Consider the following 16528-nt stretch of genomic DNA (forward strand, 5'->3'; position numbering starts at 1 on the left):
TGGTTTGAAGAATCGAAGTTGGCATCAACAGTACAGCATAATTTCAGTACTGTGTTCGGTAAGACATGGGAAGTCATCAGGTCATCCAAGCACATCTGACAATGTCATTGAGTGATTGAGACAATGTTTTGTCAACAACCCTACAAAATTGACCCAGTGTGCATCTCACGAACTGCAAATCCCACATACACTATGTGATCAAAAGTATCCAGACACCCACAAATACACGACTTTTACATATTAGGTGCATTGTGCTGCCACCTATTGCCAGGTACTCTATATCACTGACCTCAGTAGTCATTAGACATCTTGAGAGAGCAGAATGGGGCAGTCCACGGAACTCACGGATTGCAAACGTGGTCAGGTGATTGGGTGTCACTTGTGACATATGTCTGTATGTAAGATTTTCACACTCCTGAACATCCCTAGGTCTACTTTTCCAATGTGATAGTGCAGTGGAAATGAGAAGGGACATGTACAGCATAAAAGCATACAGGCCAACCTCGTCTGTTGACTGACAGAGACCGCCAACATTTGAAGATGTGTAACAAGCAGACATCTATCCAGATCAACACATAGGAATTCCATACTGCATCAGGATCCACTGCATGTATTATGACAGGTGGGAAGTGAGAAAACTTGGATTTCATGGTTGAGCGGCTGCTCATGAGCCACACATAGCACATAGCGCCGGAAAAAGCCAAATGTCGCCTCGCTTGGTGTAAGGAGCATAAACATTGGATGATTGAACGGTGGAAAATCATTGTGTGGAGTGACAAATCATGGTACACAATGTGGTGATCTGATGGTAGGATGTGTGTATGGCAAATGCGTGGTGACGGTCATCTGCCATCATATGTAGTGCCAACAGCAGAACTTGGAGGCAGTGGTGTTATGGTGTGGTCATGTTTTTCATGGAGAATGCTTGCACCCCTTGTTATTTTGTGGGGCACTATCACACCACAGGCCTACACTGATATTTTAAACACTTTCTTGCTTCCTACTGTTGAATAGCAATTCGGGAATGGCGATTGCGTCTTCCAATATGATCGAGCACCTGTTCATAATGTGGCGGAGTGGTTACATGACAATAACATCCCTGTAATAGACTGATTTGCATAGAGTCCTGACCTGAATCCTGTAGAACACGTTTGGGATGTTTTTGAACGCTGACTTTGTGCCAGGCCTCACCAACTGACATCAATACCTCTCCTCAGTGCAGCACTCCATGTAGAGTGGGCTGCCATTTGCCAAGAAACCATCCAGCACCTGATTGAACATATTCCTGTGAGAGTGGAAGCTGTCATCAAGGCTAAGGGTGGGCCAACACCATATTGAATTCCAGCATTACCTATGGAGGGCACCAAGAACTTGTACGTCATTTTCAGCCACTGATCACATAGTGTATGACTGTTTGGCATGTGTTGAAAAACTGTTTGCATTTGAGCCGTACAGATTGATGATTGCACAAGCAATAAAAGACACTGATAAAACTGCTTGCAAGAATTTCTGTGTGGATATGTTAAATCAAATACATGAGGATGAACATTTCTTGGACAAAATCATCTTTTCTGATGAGTCAACTTGTTGCTTAAGTGGCAAGGATAACACACATAATTGTAGGATTTGGTGCAATAAAAATCCATGTCAAACACTGCATGTTTGTGATAGCCATAAACTGAACATTCTTTGTACATTTAGTAAGAAGAAAGTGTACAGTCCCTTTTTTTCTGTGAGAGAACCATCAACAGGATAGTGGATCTGGATGTGTTACAACAATTTTTGATACCACAGATTGATGAAGATGGCCAAGAATGAAATTTTTACTTCAGGCAAGATGGTGCACCACCCCACTACCTCACTGATGGGATTTTCTCAGTGACCACTTTCCAGATTAATGGATTGGCTGTGACGCGCCAATTGCATGGACCCCATGTTCCTCAGACCAGACACCATTCAATTTTTTATGGGGATTCATCAAGGATATTGTGTTTGTAGCTTCTGTGCTATCTTCTCTACCTGAACTTAAGGCAAGAATTTACACTGGCAGTTACACCTGCAATGCTACAGTGAGTTTCAGAAGAAATTGACCTCCGATGGGATGTGTGCAGGCCAACAGAAGCTACATACACAATCTTTGGTTTAAGGGGAAAAAAGTTGACGTGTTTCCCTACAAAATAACACTAAACCCAGCTCTATACCTTCTCTCAATATATTTATATAACTTTTTAAAGTTGTAAAGCCCTTTTCGTATCCAGGATCTCAGTTTCTATAAATGTTTCAGCATTCAACAAGTTTCACTCACATATTGAAAGCAAAAGAAAATGGGAAGTATAATTTCTCTATTTTTTGTGTCACAAAAAACATTAGACAGCTTCCTAAGAGATTAGATTAGATTAATACTTGTTGCATAAATCATGAATACGACACTTTGTAATGATGTGGAACGTGTCGTTTAATAAAAGATGTCTGTACAAGATATTACATTACACAAAATATTGCCTGACACTAATGTTTAAGTTCCCCCCCCCCCCCCCCCCCCCTTAATTTATATCTAAAAATTCAGCCAATGAGTAGAAGGAGTTGTCATCTAGAAATTCTTTTAACTTATTTTTAAATGTTAGTTGGCTATCTGTCAGGCTTTTGATGCTGTTTGGTAGGTGACCAAAGACTTTTGTGGCAGCATAATTTACCCCTTTCTGTGCCAAAGTCAGATTTAACCCTGCATAGTGATCATCCTTTCTCCTGGTGTTATAGCTATGCACACTGCTATTACTTTTGAACTGGGCTGGATTATTAACAACAAATTTCATAAGTGAATATATATACTGTGAGGTTACTGTGAGGATCCCTAGATCCTTAAATAGATGTCTGCAGGAGGACCGTGGGTGGGCTCCAGCAATTATTCTGATTACACGTTTTTGAGCAATGAATACTTTTCTACTCAACGATGAATTACCCCAGAATATGATGCCATATGAAAGCAGTGAATGAAAGTAAGCATAGTAAGCTAATTTACTGAGATTCTTATCACCAAAATTTGCAATAACCCTAATAGCATACATAGCTGAACTCAGACGTTTCAGCAGACCATCAATGTGTTGCTTCCAGTTTAACCTCTCATCAATGGACACACCTAAAAATTTTGAAAATTCTACCTTAGCTACAGACTTCTGTTCAAAGTCTATATTTATTACTGGAGTTGTGCCATTTACTGTACGGAACTGCATATACTGTGTTTTATCAAAATTTAAAGAGAGTCCGTTTGCTGAGAACCACTGAATAATTTTGTGAAAAACATCATTTACAATTACATCACTTAGTTCTCGGTTTTTGGATGTTATTGCTATACTTGTATCATCAGCAAAAAGAACTAACTTTGCATCTTCGTCAGTGTGGAATGGTAAGTCATTTAAGTCATTAATGTATATCAAGAACAGTAAAGGTATTTGAAATACTTATTTTGAAATCAGCTACTACACTGATGAAAAAGAATACTAAAGGATACTGCAGTTATTAGTGTAGGCTTTTGCAATAAAACAATCTTAAGAGATTTTCAAGTAATTTTAATATGAAATATTTATTTCCTGTTGATCATGTCAACTAATAATATAATGTAAAATGTCTTTTCAAACTCAGTTATCATTGTTCAGTGATGAATTTTCTCTGACTGGATTTATCTTTCAAGTAATGGCTACACGTATTTTTGATAACATTGAAAGAAGTGATGTGAATGAGCCAAACTACGTGTGTATGTTCTGAGATTACCAAATTTTACTGTCAATGACAAAATTATATGAAATATAAGGCATGTACTCTATTTATTTTGTTTGCAATTAAATTCCAGTATGTTATTGTTAATTGAATTTCCTTCCAATTCCTGCTTTGTCTTGTTTCCACTATTATAAAGTCACCCACATTTATGTAGAATGCAAGAGATCATGAACAACAGTTAATAACAGTAAATAAAGTTGTTTAGAGTGTTCAGTTGAGAACCACTATGTAAAGCTAATTGCATGTGCCATGCCCGGACAATCTCTGAGTTACATATCAAGTTCCTCCTCCTCCCTTATTATCAACAGACATGTGGCACTGCAGCTCTAGAAGCTAAAGAAGATAAAAAAGGCACTGGCAGAAAGTGGAACTGACTGTTACCACTTGAAAGGAGAGTTGTTTCTGTAGTTGACACAGTAAGTAAGAAAGTATACATAACAATATTTATTCATTCATTAATTCCTTCAGTCATTAATCATTTCTCCAGATCCATTTGGAATTAATAGTAATTTAATTTCAGTAATTAAAATTGATGGTAAAGCCTCTACTTTTAAAATAATGAAAAATGCTGCTTCCTTAGTAAAATAACAGCTCAGTATCTTCATGAACACCTCAGACCTATCATAAAATAAATGTTTTGTGTGTGCTGTAAGAATAAAGGCATGATTACAATGAAAATTTCTGCGTCCTCGACAAGTAACAGGATTCTTCTAATTTTGTTTCTAGATAATCACATACTTTGTAGCTGTGAATACTAGAGTATAGTTTTAATTTCCTTTTGAATGGAGAATGGTTACAAATCTGTTGCTTTGTGTCAGATGAACCTCATGCCTATAGAAGATGATTATGTAAAATAATAGGGAGTAAAAATATTGAAAACTACCCAGCATATGAATATTTAGGGACACAACCTGCTGAACTGAACATCTGTTGAGTCTACCTATATTTTGACTCAATGTTAGCTATAAAAGAAGCTTATCACAAGGAATTTAAGGCATAATGTTTCATTTAGAACCTGATGTAGACAATGATAACTGTAGGAGATCACAAAGTGTTAGTGTAAGACCAAAATAGTTGCACCTCCTCCCCCCCTCCCCACCTCCCCCCCACCCCCACCCCCCACACACTCATATACACATAAATATGTAGATGAAATGAGTAGAATACTAATAATCAACTGCCAAAGCATTTGTAACAAATTCCCAGAGTTTGAAGCAGTACTTAAAAGCAGTGAAGCTCATACAGCACTAGGTATAAAAATCTGGTTAAAACCACAAATGAACAAGTGGAATTTTTGGATTAAATCTAAATATACATTGAATGAAAAGTGTTATTGAAAATGAAGGAGGTGCATTTGTTATGTTAAACAAGAAACTTAAATCCACATAGACAGAAATTGAAGTTGCATACAAGAGTGTGTGGGTAAGATTCAGTATCAAATTTGGGCATGGAGTTAAGCATTGCAGCTGTTGATTTGTTACCCTAAATTTCAGTTCCTGTCTCATTCGATAGGAACTGGACACTAACTCTGATGCCACTAACAGCCTTTACATACAACCAGAATTTCTTTGGGTTTTGTGAAAGGTCATTTGATAATATTCTGTTGTAGTAGTCATTGGAGGCTTCACACATTCTCTCCTGACAGCAAAACATGTTACACTCATCAGCTCTCTGTGTATAGCTCTTTGTTTTACACCTATTATGCAGTAATCTCTGTTTCTTTAGAAGCTTCTATACAATGACTGTTTACCATGGAGGTTCCCTCTCATTATGGACTGTTCTACTAGGTACACATCTATCCACTGCATGGTCAACTATTCCTCTGCATGTTCCTGGCCAGTGCTGAAAGTTTCAAGTTCCTCATTGAGATATGATACTACTGATTTTTTTTAATCTAGTTTACAGAACATTTGTATCTTTCCACTTGTTTTAGTTCTTTTTTGATACTTCAGTAATCATTGCTCCCACAACCACATCATGATCACTGACACCAGTGTCAATGTCGTCTATAGCTCCAATATATTTCCATCATGAGTCGGGTTCCTAACTATCTGTTCTAGGTAGTGTTGGTAGTGTTTCACAGGATGTCTAATGATGCCACCACTAACAAACAAAATTTTCCCAGTTAAATGTTGGGTGATTATAATCTCCGCCAAAGATTGCAGTATGATTGGGGAACTTACTTACAAGTGAACTTTGTTTTCTCTAAAGTTTTTGGTTACATCAGGAGATGAGTCTGGTGGGTGATAGGAGGATCCAGTTATCATCTTAAGCCCACCCCTGATACTGAGTCTTCCCCAAACAATCTCACAGGCAGCTTCAGTTTCTATCTCAATTGATTTAAGTTTCTTGTCTACTGCAAAAAATACATCACCTATTTTCCCATTTGCCTATCCTTTCAATGACACTTACATTTTCCCCAGAAATCTCACTGTGATCAGTTTCAGGTCTCAACCAGCTTCCTGTACCTCGTTTTACATGAGCTACACTGATTTTCATGTGCACTTTAGACTCTGGCACTTTGTTCTGAATGCTTCTGCACTTTGCCACTAGGATTTTAATACTCTCACCTATGGGAAGCAGTTTTTTCAAACATGCATTGATATTTCTGGGTTTCCTACAGCTACTGTTATCTGGATTGGATTGAGAGTAACCTAACTTAAAAAATCCTTGTATGCACCCTACACACAGTCAACTATCTGAGTAGCAGCCTCTAATGTGTAGTGCAGGACTGACCCATTTAGATGGACCCTACAGTTCTTGACCCTATGGTACAAGTCCAGGATGTCACAGCCTAGCTTGTCACAGAACCTTCAAAGTCTCTGGTTCAGTCCTTCCACTCAAGTCAGAACTAAAGGGCCATGGCCAATTCTGGGGCTATGCTGCAAATTTTGGGGTTCATTCCAACTTCATGCACAAGGCTGGCGTTCTCAACCTCTACCAGTCACTGGAATGATTGAAGTATGACCTCAGAGCTCAGATGACAAGTATAATTTGTTTTAATATGCACCACAATCTTTCTCAGTAGCTGAGGGAATAGTCTCTCCAACATGTTGAATGAAGCCTCCAGGCATACACACTGAGTGTACCTGGTGTCCTTTCCTGTTCCTTGCTGCCTTTTCCCTAAGGAGTACTATCATTTGCTTTACATTTGAACTGCCAATGATTAGTAGACTCCTACCCCTTTGTGTTTGCCTCCTCTTGACACCAAACAAAACAGATTTCCCTGAGACAACTGAAGCCAGCCCCACTGGCTCAGTTTTAATTTCAGTGAGAGACAGCACCACAAACATGTTGGTTAGTGGGTTCTGTACAACACTGAGTCCTTCTTTGTCCCTGTTCACCCTGTACAGGAAACCTACATCTACCACTGACACACCACTCACAGTCAAGTGGATGAATAGTGACTGATCCTGTACTTTCTACAGAAGAGACAGAATGCACAGGAGAGGATAGGGCTTGAAGTACGTCTGGTACCAGTACCATAGGTACATGACTCTTTCAACACACTGTTTCACAGCAGCTGCCGATCATTTGACAGTAATCAGGGTGATTTCCAGCAGCCTATGAACATCAACCAATTCACCCCATGTTCGAGAACAGCATTCACAGTGGGGTTGCATTTTGGCTGGCACAATCTATTACAAGGCAGTGAAAAAATAACTATAAATTAAGTCTGTAGATTATCTTTTGGTCTGTTGGGCTAAAAAGGTAGTAATCCCCTATAAGAATTGAAGCAAATACATAAAACAACATTTTTATTTCTTATAAGATTGTTACATTTCATCCTGGATTTTCCATTGTTTGACATTTCTATTAAGACAGCACAAAACCTGTGATACAAATTATTAGTTTCCTTACACATTTTGAGGTTAATTATAGTTGTTTGCAAACCCAAAAACAGTGCTCATTTATGATAAATGCAGGTAATATATAGGGCTACTTCTCTTAAGGAAATATTCAGATGTAATACAGTACATTAGTTAGGACATATGCTACAATAACTTAATCACAAATGCTGATTTTCTAAAAATTGCTTGTAGATTATGCAAAGGACAGTGGTAGCTTCTGAAAATTCTCAAAAATGCACATTTATTCACATTGATAGACAATGAAATTCAGAGGTGAATTATTCTTTGGCAGAACTGTGAACCACTAATGCCGATTTGCTACAAAATAAATTACGTATCCAAAACAATCACATCGGTAACTTACGAAAATATAGCTTTGTGGGTGTCTGAAAATTCTCAAAAATAGCCTACTTCTCAAGTAACAGTACAATGATATTAGACAATGATAGTTTTGAGCAAGGATAGGGCTGCTGTTCTCAAAAATTTTAAAAGAGGACAAGGCAGTTGTCCAGTGTTAGGTGTACAGACATGTCCTAACTAAGAATTTTTTTCCTATTTCACCACTCTATTCTTTCCTTAATAATTTCTCCTTAAATCCCCCCCCCCCCAGTGCATTTTACACTGTATAGACGTACAAGACTTAAGACAACTCATATGCATAGTTGAGCACTATGTAGACACCACACTGTACAGGGTCTATATTTGCAGTGCAATTTTTCCTTAAAAATTAAATTACACAGTAGTCCAAACTCTTTGATTTTATTTCTCACGTTTATAAAAAATGGTTTTTGGAATAACTATTCCTGTTATGGTGGTGTTTCAACCAAAGTTCTGAATACTGACTGGTATTATAGCATCATCTTTATTTATTTTAGTACTCAGTTAATGAGACAAAATGTATTTCCTGAAAGACTCAAATATGCAATAGTAAGACCTATTTATGAAACTGATTCCCAATTACAGACCTATCCACCTATGTCCATGTTCTTAGAAATTGAGTATGGAACTCATACATGAAGAATTAAATAAAAAATTGGAAGGTCATTTATGTAAGTTAAAAAGAAAAGTATACTCAAGATTGATCCTTGTGGGTCCTCATGTTATGTTTCCACTTTGAGAAGTTAGTTTCATTCCACTGTTACAATCTGTCAGTGTGTCACTCTCTTGTCTCCTATAAAGACAGTACTCCATTAAGCAAGAAGGTTGTCATTAATGCCATAACACTTCAGCTTTTGAAGTAGGATTTTGTGATTACCACAATAAAAGGCCTTTGATAAAGCCATAAGTACACCAACTAAGTAATTTAAGTTGGTTTGCTCCATCACAGCTTCTTTTTTGAGTCTTTTATGGCTTTCTCTGTTGAGAACCCTTCATAAAAAAGAAATGAATAACAGTTGATAAACTGTTCATAAAAATGAGTCAGCACGCTTACTAAAATTTTTTTGAAAAGGCTAGGAGAACTGAAAAGAATCTGTAAGTAGACTTGTTTTGGTTACCTTAAACTTTATACATCGGTGTTATGCGGAGGGGCTGGTGATCAAGCCATTTCTCTTCAAATGCAAACTGGAAATCACACTAAAATTATGCCATTTCTCTTTTAATGTTAGCATGGAATCACATTAAAATCAAGCCAGTTCTCTTTGAGTGCATTCTGGTATGCAGATAAAATGGTCAAAAAAATATTCTGTAGTGCTCTCTATGCAATAACTAGACACCATTTTCGAGTGCTGAAATGACAGTCAGTGGTGCAATGATCAACTCAGAGAAGAGACACAGATGTCTTTTCTTGACTAGATATGATCTGATGTGACTTCATCATTGCTGGTACTGAGCACAGCAACAGGTCAGTATTTTTCTTCGAGCATGGCAAAGTGTTGTGCAAATGTGGAGTATGAGGAATTTTAGAGGACCAGCTGACATATCGATGTTAAAGAGTACCAACTGGCAATTTGTTGGGTCTGGTTCAATCCCCACTGACAGCACGTGTCTTTTTATTTCTCACAGTTTTAAACTATTAATTATAAAATTTAACCCCTCATGTTCTCTATGTCCCATGCTGATAGATGGTGTTCCAGCCACTATGAAATACTTATCATCTGATTTTAAGAAAACTATTCAGTTAAAAAACTGATTTTTGTACAACTTTCAGATTGATACATTTACTTAATAATGGACTGAATTTATTTTCATTACTGTGCTGCATTGAATTAAGTAAAGAACTGTATGAAATTTTAAAGATCTTTCAGAGATGAAAACCATTTGCATATGGTTGATTTTAACCCGTATATTGCCATATATGAAATGTTGATACAATATTGAAATTTTATTTAAAATTAAGAGTAGAACAATATCTTATTTTGTTCTCAAGTTATTTATTTTTATATCAGTTGGATAGTCACACATAATGTGCCTGGTTCTATCCATGTTATGTGAAAACTGTTATGTGAAAAAATGTTTTTGTACATCCCTCACTAAAGAACTGAATTTATTTTTGTTAATTGTCATAGTTACTGAGCTGCATCAAATAAAGTAAGGCATTGCACAAAATTTTAAAGAATTTGTAGAGGTAAAAATGCATCACATAAACTTTGCATACGATTGATTTTAGCCCATACATTGCTGTGTATCAAATGTAATTAAGAAATCTAAATTTTATTTGAAATTGAGAGCAGAATTATATCTCATTTTGTTCTCAAGTTATTGGTTTTTGTATATGGTGGACAGTTGCACATGCTGTGCCCGTTTACATCCCTATGCATCAGGAATCATGTGATCATAACAATTGTTGTATTTTATAAAATGTTTCAAAATGGAGTTCTGTGTAAATGACAGCATGCAAAGGGGCACATACATTATATGATAAATAATCAAAAATTTTTGTATTCACCAAAATATGGAAATAAATTGCCCACAGCAGTGAGATGATTGATGGGACATGGCATGTGAATATGTCAGTAGTGATGAAACTCTAAAAGATTTACATGTAGAGGATGAGGGATTTTTGAGCAGCATTTCTTGTATAAGTCACATAGCCCAGCAGTTAAGTGCACTGACTGCCAATTTGTTGGATCAGGTTCAATTCCTGCTGCTATCATTATTGCTTTTTTCTTTTTCTCATTTTTTTATTCCTTGCAATATTAAATGATTAATTATAAAATTGAAATATATTAAAACAGTTCAGTTAATACAAGTAAAATTAATATTTAATTTAGGTATGATTACTAACCTTGCATGTCACATAGCTGTAGCTCACCACAATATAACACCTTGGTACAATCTTGCACGAGTCGTCACTGGTGTTACAGGACAATTTTAAGTCTGTCAGGAAACATTCTCTGAGCCGTTTGCTGATTACAGAGATAGCTTGAAGGTAGCAGTATCAAGTCAGCACAAAATTTTATTATTCTCATAAAACACCATAAAAACCAACAGAATTTCCATTTTTGGTAATCTAATTAATTTTATGAATTTCCTGGAGGATGTATGTTTGAAATTAATGCCTTTTGGTTGTGCATGCAGTTTTCTGCTGAAATAAATATGATGCACATGTAATATTTTCATTCGGGGGGGGGGGGGGGGGATGGAGGTGGGTGGGGAGGGGCGGTGGAGGGACAATGTTTGGAAGTAAGAATTGATTTTTTAATTTACCCTTCTCTGTTTTAGGGAAAATGCTGTGAGAATATGTTTAAGAAAGAGTTAAATTCATTTTATAGCTCTACACTTCATATGAACTTACACCAAAGAGAACCAAGGGAACATGCTGGAAATCACTGGGATAAAATTAATAGGGTTTTGATGACTCTGATAATTAGCATACAAGTAGCCTCTTATCAGAAACATTCAAATGCAAACCATGCTGTGTACAATGTGAGCTAGTGAGTGGCAATGCAGAGTCACAATCTTGTATGAGTGACCCTCTCTTCTGAGTGATTCTCCAAGTTCTTCATTAACTTATTACACAGAATACTTCATCCTAGGCATTTCAGACTGCTCAAAGAATAATATGATCTTAACACTCATGTTAGAAGCATTCTCAATTATGTATTTGATGTCACTCATAGTATATATTTGAGGATGTGATCCAAACATAACCTGAAACCCCTACTTACTACTTGATCTTTACCAAGCTTCTTCCCAAAAGAGACTAAATCACAGATTACATGGCTGAGACCTACACTTGGGTTAAAAAATCAGTTACCTGGTAATCATCTGACAAAGTGCTTTATACCAGTTCCATCATTCTTTCTGTACATGTCATGACAGTCCCCTCCCATGACTACCGTCTAGAAATAGGACTTTTCTTAATGAGTTCCATTCTAGCTTTTGCTTCCACTTTATGTACTGTACCATGGTATTGCTTCTGGACTTCTGGTGTTCCCTCTATGCTTTCCTCCACAATCTTCTGTTAAACATGTAACATCAAAATATACCACTTTCCACAAATCAGGAGAGGAATGATGAAGGAAGTAGATCAACAAGATTGAAAGTCTATAGAGTTACTCAAATGCCAGAGAACTCTGAGTCTATAATTTGATGGTTTGCACTTGTTTGATTATTAGTTACTTAGCTGTTCATTATGTAATAGTGTTTCTGCAAAGAATTCAAAGAGATTAACAAAACAAAAGTAAAAAAAAAGGATAGAGATTCGACTTTTGGGATATATCTTGTAGAAGATAATGTGTCAGACTGATACTTATGCGATAATGCTAAAAAAATCTATAAAACAAAAAGTATGTTTGTATTCACCAAACACTGGTAAATTCAAAGCATCTGTTATAAAAGAAGAGGTTTATCAGTAACAATAACACAATCAGAATCTGCAGTGTACTGAAGCTGATGAGAAATAGTTGGAGAAATATGAAAATAAGGATGTGGGAAGATACAGCCACATTCACAGTTTAAGAAAAGGGAGTCAGATAGGTAAGAAATGTGTGAAGTTTAATGTCAGAAAGAAGAAACGAGCATGTACTGAATCTACATTCTAATGAGACGCTATACAATGATAGTAATGTAAACCAGAAACTATAAGAGAAAGCATAGTACCAATGATGGAAGTAGAGAGAAAAGAGTTGTAGGGAATGAGAGATGGAGCATGATGACAAAAGGAAGAAACATGAATTAATCTAAAAAATAGAGGTAGCTACTGCAAGATATCAAGTGGGTACCAGGGAGGATGTAATTAAAGAGGTTAGGTGGAATGAGATCTAAGTTATGATCAAAGGAATTCTCATATTCATTGCTTAGATGAACTAGTATTATGAAAGAGAGCCTGTATGTTATAGACAATATAAGAAGAACACAGATTCCTTATATGGTTTTGAAGAGCATGCTATGACAGTGAGTGCTATAATGTGGCAATTCATCTATATGGACAGCTTAATTGTATATAGTTATTCCAACATAGATGACTGTCATCTACACTTTTAAGTAACATGAGAGCTCTCACGAGAAGCTTTCTCTCAAATATCAAAAGCTGTCACTGCAATCGGGAGACACTTACTTTTCTTATTGTCTGTAAAATCAGGTTCAGTATCATTATTGTTATCTGGAGCAAGTCCCCTTCCAAGACATAGGTTTTCTCTTGATACTGGAACAGTACAGATTAACTACACAGCTATCGATGTTTAACTGCCTTCTTTGCAGTGATTTCCTGTTTTACTTGCCTATAAAAAGGTTCTTCTGACAGAGCATATCATGATTTTCTACCTCCTTTTCCAACATCACATACTTTCAGTGCAGCCTTCTTTTTTAAGCCTTCATAGCAGGAGAGGGAATCAAATTTCCATAAATTCAATGGATATTTAGCATGTTATATCATCATAAACATATCATTTTGAAACATACTCAAATAAAATATTCAAACAGTCCTTCCATAGCCAAAGTTTACTGTTTATTTATTAATGGAATTAGCTCCAAGATATTCAGTTTCATTTCAGATGTGTTAAATGTAAGTTCAGCTGCACTTTCCCACTTTCATAACTTTTGATCATTTGACCCACACAATACATGATCAGACTGAATGTCCCAGAATTTGGGGAATTAATGAATAACCAAATATGCAAAAAAGTCATGTTATTAGCTACAGATTTTTCTCCACTCATAGAACTCTGCAATCATTTGTAGCAAATATCATTATGGTTAAGGCTATGATGGTAGCTGTACATTGTCACATTGTAGTGCCATTTCATAAGAATTTCCTTGTGGTATTCTTCTCTTTCCAGTTCGTCATTCACTTACATGAAGTCTGTATTATGTCCTTCAAAAGGGAGATATCCCATACATCTCATATTGACTGCTACAAATGATTCAGTTGTCTACAGTCTGCTGTTGGTGCAGTGGAGGAGGAATTTTGATAGAAACATTTACATTTTTAAAAAGTCACTATTGGTGCAGTGGAGGAGGAGTTTTGATAGAAACCTTTACATTTTTAAAAACTCTTTTTTACTGGCCACTCGTTTGATGCTTTTAAATGTTTTGCACTGTGGTAAAATTATTTGTTAAATCAACAGTCAACAACATTGTTAGCACTAATAAGACAATTTTGTTATTGATACTTCTATTCATGGATTCATAGTGATACAGGTTTAAAGTTAAAGCATCTGCACCTTGTAAAAATCAGGAAAATGGTGACTGAGAAAGATAAAAGTTTGAATCTGACAAATAAGCCACAATAGGTCTAAGTCTACCATGTTATTTTTAGTGCTACATTTATATCTATACTCCATTAGCTACCTTACAGTTTGTGACAGAGATTGATTCTAATAACACTATCTTTGCTCTTTCATTCATGAATGGCATGGGGAAGTATTACTGCAGTAGAGCTCCAAAGTAGCATACATATTAGTATATTTCTACAGCTCCTAATTTAGTACCATTTCAGCATTAGAAATTATTATTTGTACTTAATGTATGGAATAAAATGATGCAATCACATTTTGAACTTATGTAATAGTTCTGTAATGAAATAAGCTCCATTTTTGGAGTAGAATGAATAAATGAAAGTGGAAAGCTACGGTTTAATTTTTTGTCAAGAGTGCAGCTTTAACTGCACATGCTCTTGCAATGAAGTTAAATAGGTAAAACTGTTTTCACAATTGTATGAAGCTTTTTCCGTACTTCTTTTTGATTATTTTATAATAGCTAACCTCTTATTTTTCATGATATGTAAATGAACACAGCTTTCATTTTTGAAGAATATTTTTATGAAGTAAATCTATTTTCCAGGAATCCATTACATTACTATCTGTAATTTTTTTCTGGACCTTTTGTTGGTTGATTTCAGCTATGGTTGGTTTGATGTTAAATGTTTTTAGTCTGGTTCAAACATAAATGTTATGTTATGAAATTTCTTTTATACACCCTGACAAAAAAAGTGAAGTATTCAGAAAACATTGTCAGAGGTCCATTTAATTTTATGCACATACACACCATCAGCAGGTATGTGAATAGTTATAGCTATAATTCTGTGTGACAAGTAGAACAGCCACTTATTCATGTTTAATGAAATTACAATGAAATCCAGACTTTTAGCTGCTTACAGGCATTGATAAATATCAACAGGGACAGTTGAAAATGTGTGCCCCGACTGGGACTCGAACCCGGGATCACCTACCTACATGGCAGATGCTCTATCCGTCTGAGCCACTGAGAACACAGAGGATAGTGCGGCTGCAGGGACTTATCTCTGGCACGCTCCCTGTGAGACCGAAATATTCAACTTACTGTCCACACACTACATTTGTAGTGCCCCTGCCCACTATACTCATTACTCTCTGCAGTCAATATACCGATTACCATAAGAGTTCAGGCAATGTGAGTGCATCTGGACTGAAGAAGATCATTGGCTGGTAAGACTTATCTACATGAAGATGGTGTCTGTTCTTTCGGACATGTCCAGGAGATAAATCAGCTTCGTGACACCATTACCAACCAAATCAATGCATGCATCCAGGACAGAGAGGATGAAATGTCATACTGATATGTGGGCTCATACTGCCATGTTCTTCGCATTTTGATTTGATCTTGTAATTAGCAATCTATCATCACATACTCTCTCAAGTTTTGTTTGTTTTCCTTTCTGTCCTAATGGGTATTTCACTTTTTTGTCAGACAGTATATACAATACTTGTTCTTATTCTTTGTGCTTTTGTTAAAGTTTCATATTACATCCTCTTTATACTTTCAGCATCTTCGTTAGGTACAGCATACAGCACAACTACAATGGTGAACTGTAATTATGTGTTACTCATGATCTCCTATATATTGCTAAATGTCCATCCATTTAAGGCTAAAGCATGTCAAGAAAGTTCAACTTCATTTTCAATTTCTACTCGACGCAATATTACTGGGCACTGGTACTCCGAAGTAAGTAATCAACAACTTTTTATATATAAATATATATATATCCAGAGAACATGCATAAAATTTTCATGCCAAATTTTGATAAATGTATCTTGGTCACCATTTTCAAAATGATATTGATGATTTGAAAATCACAAGTTTGTCTATAAAAAGGTGAAACACATGGTAGTTTTGTTAGTTTTCTGTTGCTTTTTGTACATTGTGCACCTCTTTCATCTGAAGATTCAGTAGCATAGTGTCTTATGTGCTGGCCCTTTTTAAAGTTCTTGCTTCATGTCTTTGAAGAAAGGAATTCTGTTTATTAAAATTCTGAATACTTTAAGCTGTTTCATAAATCTTTAGTAAACTGAAGCTTTAGTTTTCTATGACACTTTCTGAACTTGTTTAAAATTTGCTTAGTTAGTTCATCTTAATTATACTTGCCATTTACAACAGCATTTCAGAAAATTGGTGCTCCTGTTTCTCATAATCAGTTCCTACCAGCTGGGTTTATAAGAATACATGGCTGCTTTAGTGTCTTAATAAGCACATTCTGAGTATAA

At 36.0% G+C, this 16528-nt stretch overlaps 2 protein-coding genes across 2 annotated transcripts in view; one reads left to right on the forward strand and one right to left on the reverse strand.

The window, feature by feature from the left end:
- LOC126235237 (kinesin-like protein KIF19) overlaps positions 1-16528 on the reverse strand; it is a 605478-nt gene that overhangs the window by 214827 nt on the left and 374123 nt on the right. The window lies entirely within an intron of this gene.
- The window catches only part of LOC126236794 (hemolymph lipopolysaccharide-binding protein-like), a 39698-nt gene continuing 27229 nt past the window's right edge, over positions 4060-16528 (forward strand). The window contains exons 1-2 of the mRNA XM_049946381.1: positions 4060-4190; positions 15811-15989. Of these exons, the coding sequence (XP_049802338.1) occupies positions 15846-15989 (144 nt within the window). The 5' untranslated portion in view covers positions 4060-4190; positions 15811-15845. The remainder of the gene's footprint in view (positions 4191-15810; positions 15990-16528) is intronic.

Source organism: Schistocerca nitens, chromosome 2 (genome assembly GCF_023898315.1).
Source record: "Schistocerca nitens isolate TAMUIC-IGC-003100 chromosome 2, iqSchNite1.1, whole genome shotgun sequence".
Taxonomy (NCBI): Eukaryota; Metazoa; Arthropoda; class Insecta; order Orthoptera; family Acrididae; genus Schistocerca; species Schistocerca nitens.